The sequence below is a fragment of the Oncorhynchus keta genome, chromosome 28, assembly GCF_023373465.1.
Source record: "Oncorhynchus keta strain PuntledgeMale-10-30-2019 chromosome 28, Oket_V2, whole genome shotgun sequence".
Classification (NCBI taxonomy): domain Eukaryota; kingdom Metazoa; phylum Chordata; class Actinopteri; order Salmoniformes; family Salmonidae; genus Oncorhynchus; species Oncorhynchus keta.
The window spans coordinates 62703375-62717673 of record NC_068448.1 but is presented as its reverse complement, the minus strand read 5'-3'; the positions used below and the strand labels follow the sequence as shown (position 1 = coordinate 62717673).

The window sequence follows — 14299 nt, the reverse complement described above, 5'->3', positions numbered from 1 at the left end:
GTTGTGTCAAGTTGGCTGGATGTCCTTTGTGTGGTGGACCATTCTTGATACACACTGGAAAACCATGAAGGCATGAAAAACAACAACGTTGCAGTCTGGACACACTCAAACTGGTGCGTCTGGCACTTACTACAATACCCTGTTCAAAGGCACTTACTACAATACCCTGTTCAAAGGCACTTACTACAATACCCTGTTCAAAGGCACTTACTACAATACCCTGTTCAAAGGCACTTACTACAATACCCTGTTCAAAGGCACTTACTACAATACCCTGTTCAAAGGCACTTACTACAATACCCTGTTCAAAGGCACTTACTACAATACCCTGTTCAAAGGCACTTACTACAATACCCTGTTCAAAGGCACTTACTACAATACCCTGTTCAAAGGCACTTACTACAATACCCTGTTCAAAGGCACTTACTACAATACCCTGTTCAAAGGCACTTACTACAATACCCTGTTCAAAGGCACTTACTACAATACCCTGTTCAAAGGCACTTACTACAATACCCTGTTCAAAGGCACTTACTACAATACCCTGTTCAAAGGCACTTACTACAATACCCTGTTCAAAGGCACTTACTACAATACCCTGTTCAAAGGCACTTACTACAATACCCTGTTCAAAGGCACTTACTACAATACCCTGTTCAAAGGCACTTACTACAATACCCTGTTCAAAGGCACTTACTACAATACCCTGTTCAAAGGCACTTAATACAATACCCTGTTCAAAGGCACTTACTACAATACCCTGTTCAAAGGCACTTACTACAATACCCTGTTCAAAGGCACTTACTACAATACCCTGTTCAAAGGCACTTACTACAATACCCTGTTCAAAGGCACTTACTACAATACCCTGTTCAAAGGCACTTACTACAATACCCTGTTCAAAGGCACTTACTACAATACCCTGTTCAAAGGCACTTACTACAATACCCTGTTCAAAGGCACTTACTACAATACCCTGTTCAAAGGCACTTACTACAATACCCTGTTCAAAGGCACTTACTACAATACCCTGTTCAAAGGCACTTACTACAATACCCTGTTCAAAGGCACTTACTACAATACCCTGTTCAAAGGCACTTACTACAATACCCTGTTCAAAGGCACTTAAATATTTTGTCTTGTCCATTCACCCTCTGAATGGCACACATACACAATCTATGTCTCAATTGTCTCAAGGCTACACTGATTGAAGTGGATTTAACAACTGACCTCAATAAGGGATCATAGATTTCAATTTGTTAGTATATGTGACGGAAAGAGTAGGTGTTCCTAATGATTTGTACACTCAGTGTATATGTGTATGAATCATGTGGGTAAAGTTTACGACCTGGGTTCTTCATGGTGTTGTGAAGCTGTGTGTGTGGTGTTTGTGTGTGGTTGAGCCATTAGCCTTTTAGCTTAATTATCCTTGGTTTGGAATGGATAGCTCCTGTTGTTTACAATGCCATGACTCACAACTTCCAACTGCAGAGAACACACTCGTATTTTTCCATTCCTCTCTCTCTCTCTCTCTCTCTCTCTCTCTCTCTCTCTCTCTCTCTCTCTCTCTCTCTCTCTCTCTCTCTCTCTCTCTCTCTCTCTCTCTCTCTCTCTCTCTCTCTCTCTCTCTCTCTCTCTCTCTCTCTCTCTCTCTCTCTCTCTCTCTCCTTTTCAGTCTTTCTTTAGACATTTATTTTTCTCTCTCTTTTAGTCCTTTTCACTCTCACTTCTCCTATTTCTCATCTTTAAATCCTTGATCCATTCTCCTTTTCATTCGTTTTCTTCCCCTTCATTACCCAACATTCCTTTCTCTTTTTCCTTCTTTGGGTTTTTGGAAGGTGTAAACAAGAACGCAAACACATTCCTCTATTTTCACATTCTCTCACTTTTTTCCCTCCCTCTCTCCCCATTAATCTCCCTCTCTCTTTCCACACCTCTTCCCCAGCTCTCTGTCGTGGTCTGGTCTGACCACTGTCAGTTAAATATTGACTGACCTGTTTGTTTCCTCACTGTGGCTAGCTGACTCAAATATTGACAGCATCTTGGTGTGTATACGTACTGGAGACCAATGTGTTGTCTCTATACTGCGCTCACATAAGAATTACGGTATTTTGCCTGTAAAAAAAAGAAGTAAATGTTTACATGACCCCCTTTCAAACAGGCCCATTTTTCCCACATTCTTGCCTGCATATAAAGGTTAAATAAAAAGTATGCCTTTTATACCTCCAGTGCCCATGCTGGCATGCCATTGACAAGTGGCAGTAGTGGTGTGCAAATGTGGGTGGGCGTCTATTTGAATAAATCCATTGACTATACAACATCAAAAAGGAATTCATTGTGAATTTGTTTAGGCAGGTCCAAAACAACAGAATGGCATATTTTGAGTTGAATCATTTTACGTCTAAATGAATGAGATCAATAGTTCATTATTTTGTTCATTAAACAGACAAGCCACACTTACCAAGATCACAGTCAACACACATACATTTTGTAGTAATAATATACTGGAATATAACAGAATAAAATACAAATGGACTCTAGACACAAAATAGGGGGGTCGGAAGGCAAGAAAATGGCCTTGCCAAAGTCCCCCCCCTTCTAATTCCCTTAATTGTGTCACTAGAGTCAAATACTTTCTGTGGCACACATCGGAGTCAAATACTTTCTATAGAACACACTTCACGTCAAGATAGGCAACCAACGTGAATATGTATGGATGTTATATTAAACATAGAGGGATTAAAATGTAGGCACGCAATAAACATTTCAGAACAACTACTAGTCGAATAAGAAATGGGAGAGATGACAAGTTTTGGCAAAGAGATGTATTTATAGACCAATACACTTGAAACAAATAGCCAAACCGAAAACTGCAGACATTACTAGTGCCTCCCCTGCGATCAAACTGCCATAAAGAAAATGAAACGTAGCCTAACTTGATAATTGACAGCTGCCTTGAAGGACACAAATAAAAAATGCTGCTACTAACATCAGTGACATGTAGGCTAAACTGACATTGGAGTGAAGAAATCTAAACTAGCAAGCAAGTCTTAGCAATGAAGAATTCAGTGTGTGCGCGTTTACGCAAAGGGGGGGGCTCTGGCAGGGGGGAGATTTTTGTCACAACACCTGCAATACCTTTCAGATACAAAGAAAAGGTGGAAAAACGTCTTAGTGTGAAAAGAGAGGGATGATAAGAAGACAAAAAGGCCATGGAAGAGGGCAAGAGGTCGAGAGAATGGGAGAGTTCATGGTAAGGACAGAGAAGAAGGAACAGAGAGCAAGAGAATGGGAGAGTTCATGGTAAGGACAGAGAAGAAGGAACAGAGAGCGAGAGAACCTTGTGGGATTTAGAGAAAGAGAGCGTGAAATGGAAACATCCTCTAGGATAATCTCTCAGGCTACAGACGTTAGCCACACACACACACACACACACACACACACACACACACACACACACACACACACACACACACACACACACACACACACACACACACACACACACACACACACACAAAGTGATGTAACTGGACTGTTTTGTTGGAGACGCATATTGTGTTTGCTCAGTATTGCCAATAACAGAGATTATAAACCATACTGCTGACTCATATCAATATGATGATGTGGAGGCACCAGACAGACACACACACACACACACACACACACAGAAACACTATCCCTGAACATGTGTCTGCCAGGAGCAGAGTGATTCCTCACGAAACCAGGACAAAAAAATACCATTATTTTAGTGAATTTTACTCAATTTAACCCATAGAATTGTTTATTTTTTTTATTTGTTTTATTTCACCTTTATTTAACCAGGTAGGCTAGTTGAGAACAAGTTCTCATTTGCAACTGCGACCTGGCCAAGATAAAGCATAGCAGTGTGAACAGACAACACAGAGTTACACATGGAGTAAACAATTAGCAAGTCAATAACACAGTAGAAAAAAAAATGGGCAGTCTATATACAATGTGTGCAAAAGGCATGAGGAGGTAGGCGAATAATACAATTTTGCAGATTAACACTGGAGTGATAAATGATCAGATGGGCATGTACAGGTAGAGATATTGGTGTGCAAAAGAGCAGAAAAGTAAATAAATAAAAACAGTATAAAAACAGTATGGGAATGAGGTAGGTGAAAAAGGGTGAGCTATTTACCTATAGACTATGTACAGCTGCAGCGATCGGTTAGCTGCTCGGATAGCTGATGTTTGAAGTTGGTGAGGGAGATAAAAGTCTCCAACTTCAGCGATTTTTGCAATTCGTTCCAGTCACAGGCAGCAGAGTACTGGAACGAAAGGCGGCCAAATGAGGTGTTGGCTTTAGGGATGATCAGTGAGATACACCTGCTGGAGCGCGTGCTACGGATGGGTGTTGCCATCGTGACCAGTGAACTGAGATAATGCGGAGCTTTACCTAGCATGGACTTGTAGATGACCTGGAGCCAGTGGGTCTGGCGACGAATATGTAGTGAGGGCCAGCCGACTAGAGCATACAAGTCGCAGTGGTGGGTGGTATAAGGTGCTTTAATGACAAAACGGATGGCACTGTGATAGACTGCATCCAGTTTGCTGAGTAGAGTGTTGGAAGCCATTTTGTAGATGACATCGCCGAAGTCGAGGATCGGTAGGATAGTCAGTTTTACTAGGGTAAGCTTGGCAGCGTGAGTGAAGGAGGCTTTGTTGCGGAATAGAAAGCCGACTCTGGATTTGATTTTTGATTGGAGATGTTTGATGTGAGTCTGGAAGGAGAGTTTGCAGTCTAGCCAGACACCTAGGTACTTATAGATGTCCACATATTCAAGGTTGGAACCATCCAGGGTGGTGATGCTAGTCGGGCATGCGGGTGCAGGCAGCGATCGGTTGAAAAGCATGCATTTGGTTTTACTCGCGTTTAAGAGCAGAATGTCCCTTTGGAGGAAGGATTGTTTACATATATTTGACATTTGTTTATAAAAGCATAATTGAGAAATAATTGATAAAATATGGGATATTTATGGAATTCTGGCCTTACCCAGGCCACCTTTTTTTTGTTTAAAAAAAAATGTAAGCCGTATTTTACCAGGTAAGTTGAGTGAGAACACATTCACATTTACAGCAACGACCCAGGTAATAGTTACAGGGGAGAGGAGGGTGGATGAATGAGCTAATTGTAAGCCAGGGATGATTAGGTGACCATGATGGTATGAAGGCCAGATTGGGAATTTAGCCACGATACCGGGTTTAACACCCCTACCTCTTACTATAAGTGCCCTGGGATCTTTAGTGACCACAGAGAGTCAGGACACCCGTTTAACATCCCATCCAAAAGACAGCACCCGACACAGGGCAATGTCCCCAATCACTGCCCTGGGATATATTTTTTTGACCTGAGAAAAGTGTGCCTCTTACTGGCCCTCCAACACCACTTCCAGCAGCACCTGGTCTCCCATCCAGGACCAACCCTGTTTAGCTTCAGAAGCAAGCCAGCAGTGGGATGCAAGGTGGTATTTTAAGACACTATAAAATTTGATCTTTAGGTGCTACTAAGCAGAAATGGTCATTTGAAGTGTCACCACTTGTTTTGTAATATGGGTAGTATTTTGATTTCAATAAAAAATGTCTTACATTAATTTATGAATAAAAAAACACATGAATTAGCAAATATACACATTTTGATTAGTCAAATGTCTATATATTCTTGAACATAATAGCCTATATACTCTACGTGGGAATATCAATGTTCCAGAGTTACATTTCGTGAAAATCCCCAAAATGATGGTCTTTTTTTGTCCTGGTTTTGTGAGGAATCACTCTCTGAAAATATCAGAGTGGATGTTTTTCTCCTTTTCTCTCCACCCTATACCATGCAGTCTCTCTCTCTCATCACAGTTCTCTACCTCATTCCATTCTGTCCAAGGCTTTCACTTATTTTCTAGTCCACTGTCTCTCTTTCCTTCCCCTTCTCTATTGAGTAGTTTTCCGAAGCTGTTCTTCTGTGTGTCAGATCAAAGTTGTTATTTAATTAAACATTTAGGCTGAATTTGGAAAAATATGGCTTTGATAAAAAATCACATGTATTTAAGTTTGAGTTGTTCTTTTCTCCCTCTAAGCTGTTGAGCTCTATAGATGTGAGGTTGGTAACATTCCTCTCAAGGTGTTTCCACAGAGAAGGGAAAAGTAGGCTAGGTAGACAAAGAAATAGAGTAAGGGGGCGGGGACCAAATACCTCTGGCTTTTAAACCACTGTGTTCCAACCAACAGAGAACGGGGTCCGAGACTGTTTTAGCTGAACTGAAATGCATTTTTAATCAAATACATTAGTTTTGGGTTTTACAAGCGGCTGCTTTTGATCTCATTCAGAACTCGTAAACTGTCTTAGGGGAGGGTTTTGCTTTTTTACCCCAGTCTATTCGCGTCAAGCAGGCGTCACCACCCCTTTTTTTGGAGAGTTGGTGCGCTCCTTACCTCAACCCCATCTGGATGGAAATCTGTTGAACCCCGAAGTCCCAAGTCATTTCTGGAGCTTTGGACTGGGTTGAAGGAGGATAAGAACGCGATGGTAATTGTTCAGACATAGAGAAATAACCGAAAATACCGCAGTTGTATTCGCTGAATGGGACTCTGTAAAAAGGTTAGTAAAGAGCCTCATTTCAGAAATTCCCTGAATTGGAAGACCCCTGTGAGTGCGCGTGCATGTGTACATCAATTTGGTTTTGTAGCCTTTTGTGACTAGAACGAGAAGGTCTGACCATGCATCATATAAAAAGTATAGTTTTAACCATGTTGAGGCTATATAGTGTTTGTTTACAAACATTGGAGTGAAACAAGCGTATATTTTGGGTTCTGATGCGGTACGACCGTTGAACTAAACTAAGAATAAGTTATATTTTTCAAGAGTCAATGGGTTCGTTTAATTCAGAACTCCCAAAATAGATTAAGCAACTGCAGATTGCTCCTTGAAGGAAACGTTTAATTTTATGATACAGCTGTTTTCATTGTTTGGCGAATTGTTTGTCAGCTGCTCTTGATTAGGCTAAACGTTTTAGGACTATAGCAAGGGTAGGCAACAGCAAACCATTTGCGTCACGCTTGCTCTGTTGCAACCATAAATTGTATAATTGAGATAAGAACCTCCTGCTTAAATGCTTTCCAGATAGTCTTTTATATTGTCTACGTTTGCAGGGGGAAATTAACTGCATGACCTACGATCAAATTTGAAAAGGCTACCTTGACGTCAACAAGGTAAGCAGCACCGTACGCGTCCCCTTTGTGAAGAATGGTATTATCGCTCGCACCTCGGGGGTTGTATGTAGTTCACAGACAACCAATCACGTCGTTGTCTTTCACTTGACAAGAAAAAACAGCCTGCAGTCATAGAAAGTAGAACTGAAGTGACGCCAAAGGAAATCTTTATCTGCCTTCCTGGGACTCGGTTATTGAGAGTGCCTTTGATTTAAGATGTCAAGATTAGTCTCGTTACTTTATTTGTTTTATAAAGGAGAGAGGACATGTAATTGAAAGCGGCAGCATCTGTCAGGTGACATGACAACGCTTAACAATGTATACCAGCTGCGTCCCCTGTTCAAATGCATCCATCCTCCCTCCCTTACTTTCTTTCTACCTCCCATCCTACTTTAGGCAATAGTAGGCCTATTTTTCAAAGGGACAGTAATCGTGTCAGTTATCACACCAAGGAAGGAATGATGCATTGACTTTTGCAGTGTTTTTTTTTTAGGGCCCTGCAAAACCGCTGTGATCCACTCAACACATCCAAGCAGCAGACCAAAAGATTGAGCCCCCCCAAATCCAATGATCTAGATTGGAAGATCATATTTGGTAGTTATAGGGGCCATTACCTACCCTCCTCTTCCCCTCCAGCAGCCAGGGTGACATATAGTCTGTGGGATAAAGGTCTAATTGTTTAATATTATAACCTAATGGTCCACATTTGGCAACTAGATAGACACATATTCTACTCTTATTCCTAAATATAGACCGGTTCCCTCCCATAACATTGTGGTTCCGTGTTAGGTTAATTTAGATTAACCAGAAGAAATTGGTACCAGATGTCTTCTTCTTCACTGGCATCTGTGAGATCAAAGTGTGTGAGGTTATCTTTGTAGCTGGGGATATCTGTAAAAAAACAAGATTGTGTGTTTGTTGTTTGGAGTGGTTGTTGTTTTTGGGAGAAAGGAAATTAGAATGTAGTGTAATGAACAAATAAGGGCAACAGTCCTATAAAACTGGCAGACAGTTGAGTCAAAGAATTTGAGTTTATGAAGAAAGACTGCTGTTACACACACACACACACACACACACACACACACACACACACACAGATGTTCTCTCTCTCTCCTTTCCTCTGTTTGCTGTCATGCTAAACACCATATGGTACTGTGAGTGATTAAACAGAGACTGTAAACAGTCTTTATACACACCCATGGTCACACATGGTCACACATGGCATATACAGCTTCGTTATCCTATGATTCTACACTACCTGACCAAAAGTATGTGGACACGTGCTCGCCGAACATCTCCTTCCAACATCATGGTCATTAATATGGAGTTGGTTCCCATCCTTTGCTGCTACAACAGCCTCCACTCTTCTGGGAAGGTGTTCCACTAGGTCATTGAAAATAAGAAGTTGTTTTTAACTTACTTTTCCTAGTTAAATAAAGGAAGAGAAAAAAAGATGTTGGAACATTGCTGCGGGGACTTGCTTCCATTCAGAGCAGTAGTGAGGTCGGGCTCTGATGTTGGGCGATTCGGCCTGACTCGCAGTCGGCATTCCAATTCATCCCAAAGGTGTTCGATGGGATTGAGGTCAGGGCTCTGTGCAGGCCAGTCAACTTCTTCCACACCTATCCGGTGTATGTGACAATACAACATATTTGTTTATTTTTTATTAAGTCGCATGCATGGACACCTTGTGGGATGCATGTGTGTGATCTTTATGTGTGAAGATACGGGCCAAATCAACACAATGTGTCCCATCCTACTTTGTTTACTGTGTAGTGCCTAGTCCAGCTGCATAGACTAAACAGTCCTGTGTGAAAACATTCTCAATTCAATAGAAAGGGTCAAAACCAGAATTTCACATTTATGTCTTGAGTATTATTTCCTGTGGTAAGTGTGTGTGTGTAATAAGTCACACTCAGCAGTGTGGTATGAGAAGTTTTGGTCTTAGTCCTGTCCTTGGCTTATTCTCTAGAAATACTACAGCGAGCCCAGAAAAGTACCCTCAGCTAAAAACACACACTCACACACTTGCAGTTTTTCAGGAAGGGGGAAGCATGTCAGACATATTTCTTTACATGACCAGACACACACACACACACACTCACACATACACACACATTACTCACACATTAGTTACACACACATTACTCACACATTAGTTCCACACACATTACTCACACACATTACTCACACATTAGTTCCACACACACATTACTCACACACTAGTTACACACACACATTACTCACACATTAGTTCCACACACACATTACTCACACATTAGTTACACACACACATTACTCACACACTAGTTACACACACACATTACTCACACATTAGTTACACACACACATTACTCACACATTAGTTCCACACACACATTACTCACACATTAGTTACACACACACATTACTCACACACTAGTTACACACACACATTACTCACACATTAGTTACACACACACATTACTCACACACTAGTTACACACACACATTACTCACACACTAGTTACACACACACATTACTCACACACTAGTTACACACACACATTACTCACACATTAGTTGCATACATCAGCTACATGTTAAAACCACACACACACACACCAGATCAGACTCTGAGCCCTCTAAGGGAGTCACGTCATCCCTATTACCATTACCCCCTCTCCTAACATTGGGGTTTTGGGACAGAGAGGAGAGTGAGAGAGAGAATTAGCCCAGACATTTTTTCCATGGTGTATTTTTCCATTCTTTCGCTCGCTCTCTCTTTCCTCTCCCCGGTTTGGTTTACTCTCTGGTATCTGTCTGAGTGTAGGTATCTCTGGTATCTGTCTGGGTGTAGGTATCTCTGGTATCTGTCTGGGTGTAGGTATCTCTGGTATCTGTCTGGGTGTAGGTATCTCTGGTATCTGTCTGGGTGTAGGTATCTCTGGTATCTGTCTGGGTGTAGGTGTCTCTGGTATCTGTCTGGGTGTAGGTGTCTCTGGTATCTGTCTGGGTGTAGGTGTCTCTGGTATCTGTCTGGGTGTAGGTGTCTCTGGTATCTGTCTGGGTGTAGGTATCTCTGGTATCTGTCTGGGTGTAGGTATCTCTGGTATCTGTCTGGGTGTAGGTATCTCTGGTATCTGTCTGGGTGTAGGTATCTGTCTGGGTGTAGGTATCTCTGGTATCTGTCTGGGTGTAGGTATCTCTGGTATCTGTCTGGGTGTAGGTATCTCTGGTATCTGTCTGGGTGTAGGTATCTGTCTGGGTGTAGGTATCTCTGGTATCTGTCTGGGTTTAGGTATCTGTCTGGGTGTAGGTATCTCTGGTATCTGTCTGGGTGTAGGTATCTCTGGTATCTGTCTGGGTGTAGGTATCTCTGGTATCTGTCTGGGTGTAGGTATCTGTCTGGGTGTAGGTATCTCTGGTATCAGACAGATAGATGGAACAGTTCTGTCATTTTGACATTGTTTTTCTCCATATTTAAGCTGCTTGGGAGGGATCCCTGAAACATCAATCCTACAAGCATCAGCATTGTTTAATACAGAGATAAGTGGCTGAATTGTTTATCTGGATCATGTGGAAGGGTCAGTTTGAGGCTGGCAGAGAGATGGCCAAGATGGTGTTCTTTTTCTGTCCTTCACTCGGGGGGGATCTTCTTACCACTGCATTCAAGAGAGAAATAGAGTGATAAGGGCCCCCCCCCCCTCATTCTTTATCTCCCTCTTTCTGTGAGGTATTTGGACAGCTGTGGATGACTGCTGTGTGTGGGTGTGAGAGGGAGAGAGTTATCAGGTTGTGACCCTGATGTCTTGTTTAATACCTGACTCTGTGATCCTAATTGATGGCCAAACACTGTGGTCTGGAATGGCCCAGACTGTGTGTGTGAGTGTGGTGCAGATGGATTGTCTGTTATACAGAGAACCTGGAGGTCTAACACATGTACTGTGTTGAATTATTTATTTTGTCTTCTGTTATTTCTTCTGTCATTTAGTGTGTGTTTATCTGACTGTTTTCTCTCCAGGTTACTCTCTGTGTCTGGGTCAATCCTACTTCTTCCGTTTCAACCATCCAGAAGAGGCCAGCCGTATGAAGAGCATGCTGCCCCAGAAGAGCCCTGTCTCTCCTCTGGCCTACAGCACAGGTAGCACACACACGTGGCCCTACCCTCTTTCACCTCTCTTCTCCTTTGTCCCCCCTCTATAGATCCCATATCAGCCCCTAGTCCCACAGTTCTCATATCACTTCCTCTCTCCCAGTGTTAGGGTATAGTTACAGGTGGAGCCCGCCACGACAGGTGTACGTGATTGAGACACGGTCATGTGTAACTGCTTTATTGAGGAAAAATGTACTTGCTTTGACTCTGTGGTTGTCTCACCCAGCCATCTTAAGATGATTGAACTAACTGTAAGTCCTTCTGTATAGAGGAGACTTAGCATCTGCCAAATGACTAAAATGTAAACTAAAGCATTCTTAGGTTCTTAATATGTATGTGGATATCTTCATACATATGTTTTTGCTGAGGCAGAGGGTCTTTGACAAGTCACCGGGTTAGAAACACACACACACACACACACACACACACACACCTAAAACACACTTCTCAAGATGGGTGGAATGTTTTTCACATCTGGCAATAGCTGTCGTCGTGGTGATGCAGCTGTGTTCTGCTGTAACCGTGGTGATTGATCTCTGCATTTGAACATGGTGTGTGTCTGCGTATATCATCGCTGCTCGCTCACTGTCTCGGCAGCTGGACAGCAGGAATGTACACACACAAATATACATCTGTATAGGGGTCACACACACTGAACTCAATTTTATAGCGAGGAGCCATGGACCATTTTTAGTGTTAATAGTTTTAAAAAGATTAGAGTGAGCTGATATTAACCAGACCTTAAAGGAAAATCTGTCTATTAATGGAGTCTACTGTGATTGTGTGTGTGTTTGTGTTTCTGACAGCGTCTCGAGACCAGATGTCTTCTGCTTTCTGCCCAATTTATCCCCCTCTTTACACACTAGGACCCCTCGCTCACACAATCTTACCTAAACACACAGGACATGCACAATGAAAGATTAGTGGAATCTGTGTGGGTAGCTGGACAGGTAGGATGACTGACAGTGAAGGTGAACAGGTGGTCACATGTCAGGTGACAGAGGAATGGATGAGACTGATGCAGGATATCCTTTAACCATAAAGTGGTATATTTACTGAGTAGTCTGTGCTGCATAACAAAGGAAACAAATAACATGTATCCGATCAAATTCCTCATCCCAAAGATCAAGTCATAACAATCATTCATGATTAACATAATTAGGGAAGTCAACAAGCCAGTTCATTAATACGTCTCAATAGTAATCATCCGTGAGTCATTTAGGCTCTTAACTATTTATCATAAATCATGAAAGAATACCAACAGTGAATGGTTATTAAATCTATAATCCCCATTAGTTTGGTATCAAAGTCGATCAGTTAGCAAACAATGACGTTTCTCATTTCACCCTTTCAATTGTCTTCATGTGTACAGGTAATTCATTTCATTACATATTAACCATATCGATTGCATAATTGGCCTATGAGGATCCGTAGGGCCGTGATCATTGACAATTCACATTACATAATAGATTTGAAGTGTGCGCTCCAAGCCGCGCTCCGCGGTAATAACTATTAACAATAACTGATGGCCCACACCCCTGATCGCAACAGATAATTCAGATGAAAGGTAACAGAGTCGGTGGATTCATGGACGCACAGAACTTCTGGATCAGACAGAGTTAAGGAAGAGAAAGCAGCGAGATCAGGCGATGGCAATTTCCTCCTTTTATGGAGTTGAGATCTGTCGGACATTTCCACCTGACCTAATTAAAGTGCCCCTGGCCCAGCTGAGTAAAGTGGCAATGAATTAAAGGATTATTCCAACAACTTCATGGGCCTTTTCTGCACACAGTATACATACGGTCATGCACACATTTAGTACATGTATACACACACTTCTAGGTAAACACACTTCGGACATGTGTACACACAAGGCACACGTCCGTCTATATTTAGTGATTCTATGTGTGTTTTGGAGGTCATGTGTGCGTTACTGTCTTGACGGTATGTAAAAGAGTAGTCTCATTACTCAGGGTGAAATGTCTAACCTTCTTGTCTCCTTTTTGTTTCGCTCTTTGATGAATAAAATGACTCGGTTTCCTCTCCTTTGGATTTTCAAGAGGCGATTGAAGAAATTCCTGACCACTGAGAGGTTTTCTATTTCCCCAGGAAGTCTGTTGCCCTGCTACTTTTAGAGACCTGAACTACCGTGCGTGTTAGTTTTAAATCTGAGAATAGGTGGGAGCGTGTGAGTGAGTTCTGTGTGTGTGTGTGTTGTCTGTATGTGTTGGCTCTTGGGCCCTCAGTGTTATAGGCCATTTACTGGCAGCTCTCTGCTGTTTGGGTTATGAGTATCCTGCCAAGTCCAGCTATGAATAGACTTAGCTGCAGGTACAACCACCATATAACTTTCTCCTTTACTCTCAGACCAAAACCACACAGAAGAAGGCACACAGAGATATTCTCAGAATAATAAGAACACCCTCAGACCTATAGACTTCAACAGACGAAACAGATGATGGACAGAGAGCTCGTGTAGAGGATGGTTTTTAACTGTTCACTTAGTGGTGAAGATAAGACACTTTCAAATAACATGTCTTTATGTGTATTATTCTCTGCTTTCTCCTCCTGTATCTACTGTTGCATTGGCAAGAAGGAACCTGCAAGTAAGCATTTCGTTGGATGGTGTATACCATGTGTTTCCTGTACATGCAACTTCTACAACTTAAAGTTGAACTCTTCTCCCCCCAGACTATCTGAAGTTCAGTAGTGACTACAGCCATGGGATGGTGGGAGGGGCCGGCAGTGCAAGAGGGATGCGTTCTGCCTCAGAGCTCCGTGATTTGATGGACACCTTACAACGAAAGAAGATCGCCCTGGAGACCAGCCTGAGAGCCAATGGGGACTCTAGCCCCTCCTACTTCAGTATGACACAGGTATGACAGCTGTAGCTCTCAACGAACCCCAGCAGAACTGAGGCATGCACTAGATGGA

General features: G+C 42.2%; 1 protein-coding gene across 9 annotated transcripts in view; it reads left to right on the top strand.

Annotated features, from left to right (window-relative positions):
- phldb2b (pleckstrin homology-like domain, family B, member 2b) overlaps positions 1-14299 on the top strand; it is a 51836-nt gene that overhangs the window by 14191 nt on the left and 23346 nt on the right. For 6 of the 9 annotated variants that reach the window (XM_052483483.1, XM_052483485.1, XM_052483486.1 and 3 more), the window contains exons 5-6: positions 11234-11353; positions 14057-14241. In XM_052483483.1, coding sequence (XP_052339443.1) covers positions 11234-11353; positions 14057-14241 — 305 coding nt within the window. Of the gene's footprint in view, positions 1-6252; positions 6620-7170; positions 7231-11233; positions 11354-14056; positions 14242-14299 lie in introns of those variants that run through there. The other 3 variants (XM_052483489.1, XM_052483490.1, XM_052483488.1) reach the window with 3 other exon arrangements.